Source organism: Simochromis diagramma, unplaced genomic scaffold (assembly GCF_900408965.1).
Source record: "Simochromis diagramma unplaced genomic scaffold, fSimDia1.1 OVJJ01000705.1, whole genome shotgun sequence".
NCBI classification, from domain to species: domain Eukaryota; kingdom Metazoa; phylum Chordata; class Actinopteri; order Cichliformes; family Cichlidae; genus Simochromis; species Simochromis diagramma.
Window position 1 is genome coordinate 437,587 of NW_024387448.1, and position 14,698 is coordinate 452,284.

At 42.6% G+C, this 14,698-nt stretch overlaps 1 protein-coding gene across 8 annotated transcripts in view; it reads right to left on the minus strand.

Moving 5' to 3' along the window:
- agrn (agrin) overlaps nt 1-14,698 on the minus strand; it is a 259,725-nt gene that overhangs the window by 76,395 nt on the left and 168,632 nt on the right. For all 8 annotated transcript variants that reach the window (XM_040013639.1, XM_040013642.1, XM_040013641.1 and 5 more), the window contains 2 exons: nt 12,741-12,950; nt 8,315-8,518 (listed from right to left, as the gene is read on the minus strand). In XM_040013639.1, the coding sequence (XP_039869573.1) occupies nt 8,315-8,518; nt 12,741-12,950 (414 nt within the window). The remainder of the gene's footprint in view (nt 1-8,314; nt 8,519-12,740; nt 12,951-14,698) is intronic.

Below are 14,698 nucleotides of genomic sequence, written 5' to 3' on the forward strand. Positions count from 1 at the left end.
CGACGGTCGGAAGATTGAGGCCTTAGGTGGGATGGTGCGCACTCCGGTATCGAGAGCGAGCAAAAGATGATAGCCTGGCACCGTAGTGGTTTTCATTTAGAAAGTTTCACGCATGAGGAACGGATCCCTCTGCTAAATGTGGTGTGTCTGCAGATTAGAGGAAAACGCAGACGGAGGCATCAAATAGTTTCTGATGAGAAGCCGTGGTTGAAATGGAAAGTGGTGCCGTTTCACAACCAAAGCGAAACAAAACTTGCTTCCTCCTTCTGCGCCACCTTTCTTGTGAGCTTTGGTTAGATGAGTAGAGGTGCTGTCATGGAAACTGCCCTTTGTAATGACGCCACCCATGGCTCCATCATTATTGAGACCATTATGGGATTAGATAGCAACACGGGGGTGTTGTGGGTGGGGGGCTGACTTGGCATGTGCGAAGCCCCATGATTCATTTATCAGCTCAGGGATATTCAGCTGAGCCTCAACTCGTAGCGCTAACACGAGGGGGGAAATTATCAACTGATAACGCAGACGGTGGCAATTAGCTTGTTGCACTCTGATGAAAGAAAGGGGGTATGTGGGATAAAGATCAGTGTTATCTACATAAGACAGATCATTTGGCTCATCTGTCTGAATTATGATCACTCCTGAGCTGAAGTGCAGATATTAAAATAAAAATGAGAGCAGATGTAACATAGTTTGTCCATGACCGCCTACTGTTTTCCCACAACTGTAATTGAGCAAATCTTTCCCGATCTCGAGCGCGGGCGCTCTCATTTCCGAGGGTGAGTGTTTCAGATTAAAGGGTGAAACACCGTTATTGATTTCTGCGTTGAGAAGGCGAGCTGGCTTTTCAAAAGAGCTCGGAGGTGCCACATAAATATGAAAGCTGCTCAATGCCGCTTAATTCGTTGCCGCTTCAAAAACAATTGATTCCCTGTGATCTCATTTCAACGCCTTGTGTCTGTGTGTGTGTGTCTCCAAGTGCGTGTAACCGTTGTACGCTTGTGATCCGAGCTTAACTGTACAACCTTGGCCTGCATTAAAGTTCACCAGCCCACTTCCCAAGGACAGGCTCCTAAAACACAACTGCAGCCTCCGATAAGGCCTTTGTCTCCCATTCTCTTTGTTTCACACTCATAAAAAAGATGAAAGAATTCCCCTCCAAATTTTTTTTTTATCATCCTCCACCTCTGGGGGGCAAAATTTCTGCCTGATTTATTAACTGGAGACAATATACGAGGGTGAAAAAAAAGACAATCTCCCCAAGTGTAAAAAGAATCTTGTGACACAGTTAAAAAAAGAACTGAAGCTGTCTTTTTACTTTCCCTTGGATGCAGGGAGAAGCTTTGAAATGGCAGGCCTAAGCTTGGTCGCTCACAAGCCTTTTCCAGCTCTCTTTTGCTCTCTGGTCTTCTCCCAAATAGAAAAATCCATCTCTTCATGCATGTATCAGTCCTTCTTTCAGGCAAGTCCAGAATACACCATAGTTTCTGGCTTTAAACTGTTCTGTTTTATGCACGAAAATTAGCTTGACAATTAGATGGGAGGTGCCAAACACATAGCACAGTAGCCAAGGCATTGTTTTAGTGGCTGAGCAGGTGCAGTGAATTGTCTCTCATGGCCATAGAGAAAAGTGGAAGGAGAAGAAAAAAGGCACGAATACTTTTCCCTCTCTCTGTTTTTTTCCTTCTCCAATCAAGGATTCAGCTCTGCTGGTGTGTAATCTGCTCTGTTTCTGTACTACCACACCGGCTGACAGGACTTTACATTCCAGGTGTCGCCTCAGTCTGTATCCTCTCCTGCTAGGAGGCATGTAAATTTATCCATTTTAATTAGTGCGGTATTTTAATAGCATGCCTCCACTTCAGGACTCAGGGGGGGATTACTTCGGGTTAGGCCGCAGTGTCACTAGCAGACCACGTCAAATATTGAGAGGACACGTTCCTCTGATTCCCTGATTGCTTACCTGTCTGCCTGAAGTCTTATTATTGCCCACTTAGTGGAGTTATATGACAGATAAAGTGCCAAGGACACCACAGTGCTGCTTATAAAGCTTAACGGCTCCTTGTTAGGTTGCGCGATGGCACGGCGCGCTCCGGTCAGACTCAGCTGTGACTGTGGCTGCTGCAGTGAGCGGGCCCACACTGTTAACCCCACCGTAACATGTCGCTGAAATGCTGGGAGATTATTTTGGCGAGCGTTTCCTCCCATCTCCGCTCAGCTCATACATATGTTAATTGGACTTTTCCCCCCTTGGGTCTGTGTGCAATTCCAAATCATTCCCTATATTATGCAGGGCAGTGAATCAGTGTAATCCAGGTGATGCTTGCAGTGGCCAACTGGCAGGAATAATCACCTACAACTGCAACCCATTACAACACAGGATTCCAATAGGGTGCAGCCAATCTGCAGCAAAATCCCGCCTTCTGTGTGTCTCCACTGCCAGGGCTTTGATCCGACTCCCTTTACCTCCCTCACATTAAAAACATTTATGTATCATATTAGTCGAGGGAGAGGGAGGTGCAGAGAAAAGGCTATATTAGCATACAGCAAAAGGCATACCCGCAGGCTGTGTCTGTCTACCACTGAATACTTATCACAGGCAGGAGGTGAGTCGAAGCCTCTTTGTGCTTGTACAACTAAGAATGTGTTGCTCTTCAAAATAGAGACGAGCAAAAATAACACGGGGAGGGGACACAAGCTGGGATCCCCTGATCTTTTGAGATATATCCGTCAGAGGTGAGATGATACGCAAATATTGTTAGTCTAATCCAAAAAAGGTGGTGATCTAGTCATTAGGGTGTGTATGTTGCAGGAAGTTTAAAAAAGTAAAGAAAAAACGGCACACCAGTTCGCTTCACTTACTGCATCTCCAATCAAATCAGGAGCTACAGCACGAGGAAGGCCTAGGAAGACATTTTTTAAAAAAATGAAAAGAAAACTGTTGAAATTGGAAGAACTGCATGGCTGATCACACCCCAACGGAACACCAAGCCCGCCTCAAGTCACTTCTGACACCCCGTTGACCCACATTTCTCTGCAATTTCTGCTCAATGACAGCCTGCGGGCCGCAGTAAGTGGACCGGCGGTCCCTAGCTGCCGTCAATCAGGCTCCCGCGGCACTTCCTCTAATTAACTTGATTAGCAATAACAGCACTGGTGATCTCAGGCTGACTTACACACTCAGGCTTCGCGACTGTTTGTTAGTCCAATCACAAACGCGCAGGGGGGAGATGCTCATCAAATAAACATGCAAATGATAAAATATTCTGCACAAAGTCTTGACACCTAAGGTGACAGATTTTTTTCTTTCCTGCTTTGCAGAGCTCTTTGTCAATGACAATGTGTCTTCCACTGAGTGATTTTGTGTTAACCTCCAGAGGCGACAGGCAACACATTTCAAGCAACTTGCACTTGCGTGAGCTTTTCTGCACTTGTGATTGCGCTCGCTCGCTCTCTCGCACACAGCTGTGTACACACGAAATGACAAAAGAGCCGCGGATAAAGATTTTGTGTCCTCAAAACCAGCTCCTTCATTTGTTCACTCCTTGTTTATGTGTGCGTGTGTTTCTAATAGGCTGTCTTGTGTTACTGATTTTACTGAATCATCCTCCTTTATGTGCTAAAAAGCAACACTGCTGCTTGTATTTTTGTTTTATGAACAACATAACCACCAATTCAGAGGGCCCTCTCTACTTCGTATTCTGTTAATACCAGACGTGAGGCTAGTACATGAACGGGCTCCAGGGACCTGTGGTGAGCAGCTATGCACTCCTGTAGTCTTTTCCATTGATTACTACTGAATATGCACCAAAATAGCATGCCCGCTGGGCAGGAAGTAAGCTGCAGCGCAACTTTGGGCCAAGATAGAGGCGAGAAGGCAAAGATTTAATTATGCATTTTCACTGCAAAAGTAATTAATTTTACACACAGTCTGGTTCCCTCATATCAAATAAATAGATTCCTTTTTTTAAAGGCATTTTAACAAGCACAATCATTTATGTGGGGAAAAAAAGTTGTTGAAAAGATATTTTCTTCCAATTAATGGGCTGTCTCGTGTTGCTTTTTTGGTTTTCAGCTTCAGATTGACTCAGTGTCTTTTTTGGCAGAAAGGCATAGCAAATATACTTCGTAAATACAGGAGCTAGCACTTTAAGTTGCTCTGTTATTTCACATCACCTTTATCAATGGGGAAATTTTATAGAATCAGAATACAATAGACTCAAACATCAAAGAGTCTCCCATCATTGCTCGGTCCTCTAAGTATAGCTGAAAATACAAGAACATTTCTGCAACAACAGACCACGCTACATGCACACTTCCTTGCTTAGTTTCTGCCGATAGCCTGCTGTGCTGACATCATAGAGGACAGAGGGGAAGAAAAACAGGATTTCTTTGCATTAGCCTAAAAATATTCTTGTGTAGTGTGAAACACTTAATAGAGGCCATCTGTGGAGATTTACAATCAATCTCAAATTAACCACTGCAGACATTTTCTTGCATTTTATTCAAACGTCGGATGAAGGCAAGTTCGACTGCACGTCGGGGTTGCAATTATGTTTTAACCTGCTATTAAAACTTTGTGTGTGTGTACTGTAGAACAGCAACCTGGTCTATGAATAAGTCACACAAAGTCCAGTAAATAATTGAACCTCTTTAAAAGTTGATAGATCTTTTCCTCTGTTGGTGCCAAACGACTCTTATGTTTCGAAGGCTGCTGACCTGTCCGTCCTCCTTCCCAGCAGTCTACTCTGATTCATTTCCAGCAAAAGTCATTCGCGTGTTTACAGACATCTGGAAGATTTGTGACTCTGTCTGGACTTAAGTAAATCAGCTAAACGTCACGTGGTGTCTTCATCTCTAAATTGAAGGTTTGGATATCAATCAATTTGGGGTTTTTTCCCCCTAGGGAGGACAGCCGTCAGGACGTTATAGACATGTTGGGTTTCTTTACAGCACAATCCATTGTGCGGGTGAGTACCGGCAGGGGAGGGGTGACATTAAGGGCTGTCACCCACATGAGAAGAGATTTATGACTGTGTCAAAACTGGAGAATTTCATCCGTTTGACAGCTGGCAGAGTGATCGATCACTCCACCTAACCCACCACTCGACCAGTGAAACAAGAGAATGAAATGAAAAAGCTCAAAAATTATTAAATACCACTCATTTAATTGATCAGATACATGAAACTTTGCCTATAATCTTGACATGGTGGGCAACTGAGTGCGTGGGACTGTTTGACACAGCTCTCATTCTGATTTGACCTTTGACAGTACTGTCATGGCTGCAAGTGTGTTGGTACGTGCGTTCTGATAGGCTATCGATTGATTTTTAAGAGAACTCAGTGCTTTGGAAGTCAGTTCGGAAGATGCTCACATCCTTAAATTATGTGCATCTGTCAGGTGAATCTTTTTTTTTTTACAGTGAGAGATCGACACGCTACAAGGTTGAATGTAGTTTCATTTAAGAAAGAAAGAAAAAGAAAAATTAAGAGTGAGAGTTCTAATGTGATTAAACACATGGAAACACCGACACACACACACACACACACTCCTTGCATGCATATCATCTGTCTGACTAAACCAACAGTCTCAGTGGGCACCTAGGCTTGCCTCTTTTGATGTTTAATTAAAACCGTATCGGGGGGCGGTGGCGTTTGTGGCGCTGTGTTTTGAAAAATATGCAAATGTCAATAAAAATGCATTAAAGAAACATACTACCATCCGCTGACGGCTGCGATGCGCAGTGGAAGGGAGGAAAGGATGAAGAGCGAGGAGGGAGGAAAAAAAAATAGCGAAACAAACGAGGGAGGGGAGGGGAGGGGGCTGAACTGAGGCAGCATTTGCCAGAAATAATGAAACAGAGCAAAATATATAAGCGCTCGCGCTGCCATTTCCACTATTTAATTTATTCACAGCTCAGACGGCCGAATAATGCAAATGAGTTTTGGTGTCTCCTGACGCTGACGACTGGAGATAACTTTGGTATTCAGCTTCGCCCCAGTGCCTAGAGGATGGACGGATTTCTCTCGTTTTATCGGCCTCTGTCGCAACAACAATAAAAATGCGGACAGCAACTCTGAACGTGATTACACAACGCGTCTATTGGGCGGATTTCTTGTTTGAGGTAATGTCACACCGAAAAGCATGAGCAGATTACTCCAGCTTTATCACGCATGCTGGGCTATCAGCGTTGTGATGGGAAAGAGCAAAAAAAAAAACCCTGACTCTGAAAAAGATTAACTCAAGACGAGGTCTTCAAATCACCTCTAAAAATGATCACAGAGACACTCGGATACGTAAATGACACATGATTAAAAATATTGGTGCATTCTGCGCTACAGCTTTAAAACAGATGTCATCTTAATTTGGGTGAATCAACCCTTTAAATCAGCCCCTTAACACGACGAAACACGCTAGACAGAGCGTGTCAGTGCCGAGAACAGAATGGGCCTTGAACATCTTATGATATCGGTTGAAATCCTGCCAACCTGCTTTACACACCGAACCTTGAATGAAGTGTGTGCAGCTTAAGGTTGGCTCACTAAGCTTAGAGGCTAACAAATCTCTTCATTCTTCTTTTATTAACAAAGAGCAATTCACAATACATTCAGCTGGCAGACTTTCACCAGCAAGAATGTTGATATAGGGCAGCTCCGCATTAAATCGGATTTTGTTCAATTACAGTGTTTAATGTTTTGAAAATCATTTATTTTTCACAATATCTGTGCCACTGTGAGATGGTTTAAGCTTAACAGAGAAATTATAGCAAGTAAACTAAAGTGAAGGGGATGGTTAAGGATAGGCAGGGTTGTGGCGATGGTGTTGACCGTTAAGAAGCTGATGTACAACAGGAGAAACCTCTTGTGTTACCTACACATACAGCCACCCTGACCTCAGTCTTTTAATGTTTTCACTAAGGATGTTCTCTGTGTAATTAACATGCGCTCCGCTAGACAGTGTCTATACCAAAGCAAAATCGAGTGGCTTCATTTTTCTGATTTAGCAACATCAGTTCTAGAAGACATAAATGCAGATTTGCACAAAATGTTAATTTTCTAGCTAAATGACACATTCTAAAAAAAGCTGTGTAAAATATGATTAAACTATAATTACTACTACTACTAGTAGAACTACTACTACTGCTACCATATACTTCAGCCCTTCACTGGGTTTCTGTTCAATCCAGAAATGAATTTTAAATCCTCACATACCTGAATGATCGTATTTTCAAGACCTTGTAGGATATAAAATGTTTCATTAAAATGCAGCTGAACTCCAGCCCTACTGCAGGAATCATGCTTACACGTGGTTTGGTGCATTGTTGCAAGCTTTTTACGACACAATCCTGATTGATGGAGCGGGGGGATTGTTTGGGAAGCTGTTAGGTTGGGATCTGGCGTGCACTTTGAACATGCAATAGGAGATTAACCAGAGGTATGCATCGGTTAGGCAGGTTAGGTTGAAAATAAAACACAGAGAGGAGAGAGGGAGACTTCTCCAACCTCAGGGATCACATCTTTGCTGGAGGGTAAACAGAAGGAAAAGACATTAATGCCACAAAGACACACAGAGAGACAGAAAGAGTGAGAGGAAAAAGACAGCAGTACAAGACCCCTCCTGTTAGGTCCGCACGGAGCGAGGGGAAGGGCTTCACCCCTCAGAATCCGCTTGATGAGGTCGCCCACTGGGTGACCCCACTTGCCACCTGCAGCCAGACAACCGGGAAGCCGGCCAAATGGACATAGACAGACAGACTGACTGACGCACTGAAACAAGAAAGAATAGCTTTTTTTATGCAAGAAGAGCACACAAGACAAAAAGACAAAGACAAGGGAGGAAAAAACGACAAAAGCCACTGAAGTGGAAGACTGGCACCAGTGAAGGAGTAGAAGACGGAGGGCGGATGAATGAAACATGAAGGTGGCGTTTCATTTTGGTTGTCTGTTTGAGATGCTGGGATGAAGCGTGACAGGGGTGAGGAGATGGATGGGAGGTGAATGGGTGACGAATTGAAGGCACCGTTTTTGTTTTTTGGCACACCCATCCTTTCTGAATGTACACCCCACCCCTCCCCCACTCAGAGGACATCACCCAACCGTTTCAGATACTTTTCAGGAAAGTTTTAAGTACAGACGAACGTACCATCAGCCTAGACTCTTCAGCAGGAAAAACAGACTGAAATTGGATTACAAATACACAGAGAAAGACACACCAAGACAGGGATTCAGCACTGGTTTGTGCGAAAGCCAAAGAAGGAGGAATCCCAACCACCAGGTCACCACCCACCCTTTCCTAGTCTCCAGCTCTACTCACCACAGGGTCCTAGGTGCTTGGTGGCGATGGGGGTCTTGCTCAGGCACTCCGCCTTGCGTCGCATACAGTCATTGGTGTATGTGTTACCATCCTTCCCACACAGAGGCTTGTAGATGCCGTCACACTCGATGGGATCACAAGAGCAGCGGGCACTCAGCTGTTCCACCAGACACACACCATAGAAGGGACAGTCCTTGCATTCGTCTGCAAGAAAAACAAAACAATGCAGCTTCTTTGGATTGTACAGGGGATAACCCTACCTTAACCTTACCTTAACCCTTCCCCCCTTTCAGACCCACCATTCAGTGACCCTTTTTTGCTCTATGTGTGAACATCTGCTTTCACTCATTTATTCATTTTTTTTCCTTTAATGTGTACAGAGACTGATTAGGCTTTTTAGTTTCCAACTGCCAATTTTGTAACAGCATGACAGACTGATCATCACAGATGAAAGCACTGAAGAGGTACTTAGCAAACATAACAACAACAAAAAATTGAAGCTAGAGAAGTGTCAACCTGTTGTTCTTCCTGCTGTGTTAACTTGCTGATACAACCATAAGGACATAAACCAGGCTATAAATCATCCAAGTAGTAATTATATGAATGTTTACTGTTGTTTATGGAGATAGGTGATGTTAGCAGAGGCTTTTGCAGAAATGCATGAAAGAAACACATCAGAGATTCATATATTAGCCGGCATGCTACATGTGCTGCACAAAGTGGGTTGGGCAAAGTCTGTGATGATTGCATTTTGTCCTTACACCAAGCATCTTTTTCTACAGCATATATAAAAATGATTGCAGCACCCTATTTGCCAATACTTCCAGTATATCTGCAGAAGGCCCATGTTAGCTGTCAATCTCTGACAAACAACATACGCTGGAACATACAGTTATTCTATAGACTAGAAATGACATGCTCAGATCAGCCAACACACCAGCGTAAGGCAGTAGTGCTTAAAAAGAAGTCGGACCACATTTGTTCCTGTCAAGTAGATTATTTGATGCTTAATTTGTTACATAACCTTTCTTGGATGCTGGATTCTTAAAAGACACAATCACAAAAGACCCAGTCTTGCCAGGTGACTGCAGTGGTTTGAACCAATCAGCTTTGTATGAGCAAGAAGAAGACGTTCTTACAAAGTTACTGTGATTCTAGCTGCGGTTTGTTGATGTGACTGGTTGACGTTCGCCTGAACTAGACACTGACATACAGAAGGTTCATCTCGTCATCCGCTGTGTATTTTTTGTGCTGTTTTCTTCCCTACAACAAACAAGGATTGCTTCCCAGATGGTTCTGTGCAACAAACCATCTGTTACATCAGGTTATCTGTTCTACGCACATTAGGCAACAAAACTGTCCACAAAGTAAGTTCACATTACATTTTACAGGGAGTAATCGACTAGAAATGATAGCTAAAGCCAAGAGTAGTGGCTGGATGAATGAGAGTGAGTACCAGAGGAGTTATTAGACATATTTTTTTATAATAGTTATAGCTTTCGCTGCAGTTTAAAAGCTTGTTTGGGAGCCAGTTTAGCTCAGTGGGTGAGTGGGTGACCATATGTTACACGGCTAGAGCGCAGCAGCACGAGTTCAAGACTGACCTGCAGCCCTTTGCTGCACATCCCTTCTCTCTCCCTCAACTTTCCTGTTTATCTTCAGCTCTCTACTATCAAATAAAGGCTAAAATGCCCCCAAAAAATGATATTTAAAAAGAAAAAAATGGCCTGTTTTTTCCATTTCCATTTTTCCATTTAGTTTTCTGGTTTGCCGCTAGCAAAAAATAAGCAAATCTAGTAGCCTGCACTATGAAGGGACACCTAATAAGACTGCAAATACCCCCCCAAAACCTTCCTCCATCAGCATGCCTGTGCTCCCCTCTAACTTTAATAATAAAGTTTTGCAAAAACTTTAACAAAAAGAATAATCATGAATTTCATTTTAGGGTCATGTTTAAGTCTAAACTATTAAAGTCATACCATTTTGACTCACTAAGCAGAAATCTACTGTGGAAATTAAGAAAAAGCGAAATACTGGTAATGTGAAATGGCAAATTTGCCACTGAAGTGAGAAAATTCAATTTGAGGCAAGCCTCTGTTCTGGAGGCACTTGAATTTATTCCATTCCTGATCAGTGGATCAAATTTGTACACCAATTCAATTCCTTCTTCTCTTCTCTTTAAAAGCCTGTCATGCCACACTTAATTACATCGGCGCTGTATCAGACTGAAAGGGGTACAAGGATGTGCAATGTCATGGTTACAAGTCGAAATGGCCATTTTCATTAGTTACCAATTTGTAATTTGCTTAGGGATATGATTTCATGGATCTCTGTTTCAAATTGAATTATTCTTTCATTTGAAAAGGCACAGCAGAAAGAGAGGGAGGAAAAAAGGAAGAAAAAAAAAGTCCATCCCATTGCTCACATGCATGAACATGTCTGCATGCACACACACTCTCATACAGCACACACAACGCTACTTAGGCTGGGATTTGGGCAATTTTAAGCCCTGACGCTAACATCGGCCTGTCAAGCGGAGCAGAGAGAAGAACCAGGCTGTATCAGCCTCCGTTGCTGACCATACCAAAAGACGTCCTGCGGTGATCTGTCCTTGGTGTTGTCAGGGGGTTTTAATATATGTGTGGGGGTCTCCGCACATTACTGCTGTAAACCCGTAGAGCTGTAGCTTTGTGGGACTTCAGTAACAACACACCAGGAAAATTGGATTTCCTCCGATGGCTATCAGACATACAGTAAAGGCTGACAGCTCTTTGTTGACTACGGCCTAAACCTCATGTTGTAATAGCACAGATAACAGCCCTGGGGGCTCTTATCAGGCTGGAGGAGGCTAGTGCTAGCATGGATACAATACAGACCCCGAGACCCGGCAGTAATTTATATCTCTGGAACACAGCTTTAAAGTTTGATTTTGATGCTAGTCGACCTGTATGTGTTAAAACATTGGCTGAAAGTATTTCAATTCTTGCATAATATATGGTAATACGATAGCAAGGTTTCACTGATACCATATATACCACGCATATATAACCCCGACAAGCCAAACATTTTCACTGGCTGCTTTCCTTGTTGTCCTTTTTCTTGCTGGGGTTTCAATAGAGTGGTTTGTCCAGACTGAAACACAGACTTCACTATTAATATTAGTCGGCCCTTGTAATACATTTGCAAACAAAGTTTCCCATCATGCAGATTCTGAAATCAAGCAGACAGTTGTGTAGTAAGTAAAGTAAAGTCTTGAAATATCAGTAGATACACAAGACAATTAAATTTATGTCACTTTTCCTACTGCTAGAACCTGCTGTAGATGCAGCATCTACAGCAGGGGTGGGCAACTCCAGGCCTCGAGAGCCGGTGTCCTGCAGGTTTTAGATGTGTCCTTGAACCAACACAGGTGATTCAAATGGCTAAATGACCTCCTCAACATGTCCTGAAGTTCTCCAGAGGCCTGGTAATGAACTAATCATGTGATTCAGGTGTGTTGACCCAGTGTGATATCTAAAACCTGCAGGACACCGGCCCTTGAGGCCTGGAGTTGCCCACCCCTGATCTACAGCAAGTCTGCTCTTTTTAAGACACCGTGTCAAGGCTGCTCAAATACGATTGGTTAGCCTACAACAGACTACAAATGAGACTTAAGAGAGCTTCTGCATAGTCACATACCAATATAGAAAGATATTATATTGTTGAATTTTACAAATACCACGAAAGCAGGGATGTCTGACTCATTCTACACGCAGTCAGTTTTGATCTTAAGTGGGCCGGACCAGTGAAACTGCTCTTTCATTTAACTACACATTTAATGCAGGAGATTTCTTAATATATGAAACTTCAACTTTAAGAATTTCTCTTACTTTTTCTACACTATAAATAAATGCTGCTGTAGAAATGAAAGAAATGTAGAAACTGAACTTTCTATAGCTCATAGTGAAAGAATACAAACCTTTGGCCGTGGGGGAGGTCTCTGTGAGCAAGAACAGCTAAAGTAAAAACGATTAAAATTCATTAAAAAATCCAGAATCTATGCCCTCCTTCAGATTTTCCAAAACCAGAAACTGTGAGCCAGATTGAAGTCTTTGCTGGACAGATTCAGAGCCCGGAGCCTTATGTTCAACAATTCTGACCTAGACAGACAAATGGCTACTCCCTGTAATACCTGCACACAGATAAATTACAATATTTGAATTCATCTCATCTTATTATGTTGCATTTTTTTTTTTTTACATTATTAACAGGGAGAGAAGGGCAAGGTCTACTAAATCTCTGTTTCACGCAGCATAAAAGAATCCTTTATATAAGTCATGGCATTTGAGTATTTTTATCCCTTGCATCACTAAATGTATTTCCAAGATGTTCTGGGATCTGTATTGAAAGGGTTGCACACTTTAAAGACAACAAGCTTCAGCCTTACCCAGCGTTGTGCACTGTCCTGCATGGATCTTTCTGAGCGTGACACCTTTCTGGATGCCCGTCGCCCTCATAGCGCACTCACTGGGGTACGTCCGGCCATCACTGGCACACAGAGGCTCATCGCTTAGGGGGCACAACTCGAGTGGCACAAATTTCAGTGGCTGGCGGGTGAGAGGCTCCACGCGGCAGTTCAAAACGTTTTTGCACGGATCTGTGGAGAAAGAGTGAAGAATGTGTACTGCAGTACAGCATAACATACAGTACAATACGACAGGGAAGGAATTACAGTTTGTCACTTTTGCTAAAGCACAGAATCCCATTCTCCGAATCATGCTATCAAACTTCCATTTATCGAATAAATGACAGAACAGTTTTCACCTAGTTAGACACAATTTGCAGATCTCGTTTAATCTTTTCTCTGAATCTGAAATTCTCACACTTCACCACAGTGATGCACCTGTGATGCATAATACTAACCACTGGAGGCAGAGATTAAACACAGCTACAGCAGAAATGTAGTTTTTCTTTTTTTTAAATACAGTGACTCAAATATGTGAATAGTTGCTGCTAATTATGTAATGAAACTTGTATATGCCAGGTAGCAAAGGTAAGTGGAAGGTTGATACTAACAATGAAAGGCAACAAGCTGAGAGGCGGAGGAGGAGGACTACAAGAACGAGCACAATTTAGAGCAGTCATTTTCAATGATCTTTGCTGAGCAGCTGTGATAGACCATGTTTCTGCAATATGAAAACAAATAGAAGAAACCTCTAGTAGGAGATTTATACATCGCCAGCTACGACTTACTCGAGAAACTACCGCCTTTGGTATTTTTCACACACAGAGCTAATATTGCTTTTATGAGTCTTACTTCTTACAATTATGGTACAGTTCAAAAGTCTTTTGTTCAATTTTGCTTCCAAGGGGCCAGACCTTTTTTTTTGTCATTAAAAAAAAAAAAATACACATTTGAGCTTTTTAGTTGAGGAAACTATACAAGTGGATGCCAAAAGAACAATTCGCAGATGTAAAAAAATATTTCAGCAAAGGCCTGACAGAGGCCCTGAAAGCATCTAGACCTTTAGTTGATCCATCTAAAGGTCTAGATCAGGGGTAGGCAACTCCAGGCCTCGAGTGCCGGTGTCCTGCAGGCTTTAGATATCACCCTGGATCAACACACCTGAATCAAATGATTAGTTCGTTACCAGGCCTCCGGAGAACTTCAAGACATGTTGAGGAGGTAATTTAGCAATTTGAATCATCTGGTGGATCAAGGGCAGATCTAAAGTCTGCAGGACACCGGCACTCGAGGCCTGGAGTTGCCCACCCCTGGTCTAGATCTTCATTGAACAGTTGATCCATCCACTGTTCAATGAAGCCTCATCAGAAATAGTCTCAATGGTCTCAATTCTAAAGCAACAGAAACAGGGACCAAAGCTCCCACAGAGTGGTGAACCCAAACTAACAAACTAAAAAAATTTTGGTTTAAATCATTGTATGTATGTAGATGGGTCAGGATAAAGGTGCAACAATGAGTTTCTACATATATCTGTAAAATATGGTGGCGGCTCTGTCATGGTTTGGTGCCACATTTCATCCAGTGTCGTCGAGGATCTTAACAACAAATGATGGAACTATGAACACAGGAAAGTACTGTGAGATTTTGATTCACCATGTACGTGGAAAGCATCTGATTTGGAAAAACTTAATTTTTCAGCACGACAATGATGCCAAACAAAGAACAAAACAAACCAAGATCCAAAGAGGAGCTTTGAATGTCCTTCAAGGAGTTTGGAGAACTATTTCTGACGATACTTCAAGAAATTACCAGAAAGCTGAGATTGTGTTTTCTCATTTCTGTTGTACTGTGCAATGAATGCTCAGTAGTGTTATTATTTTTGACAGCGAATTATCTAAAAATATTGTGTAGTTTTGAGCTTTTCATGCATTTTTGTGTGT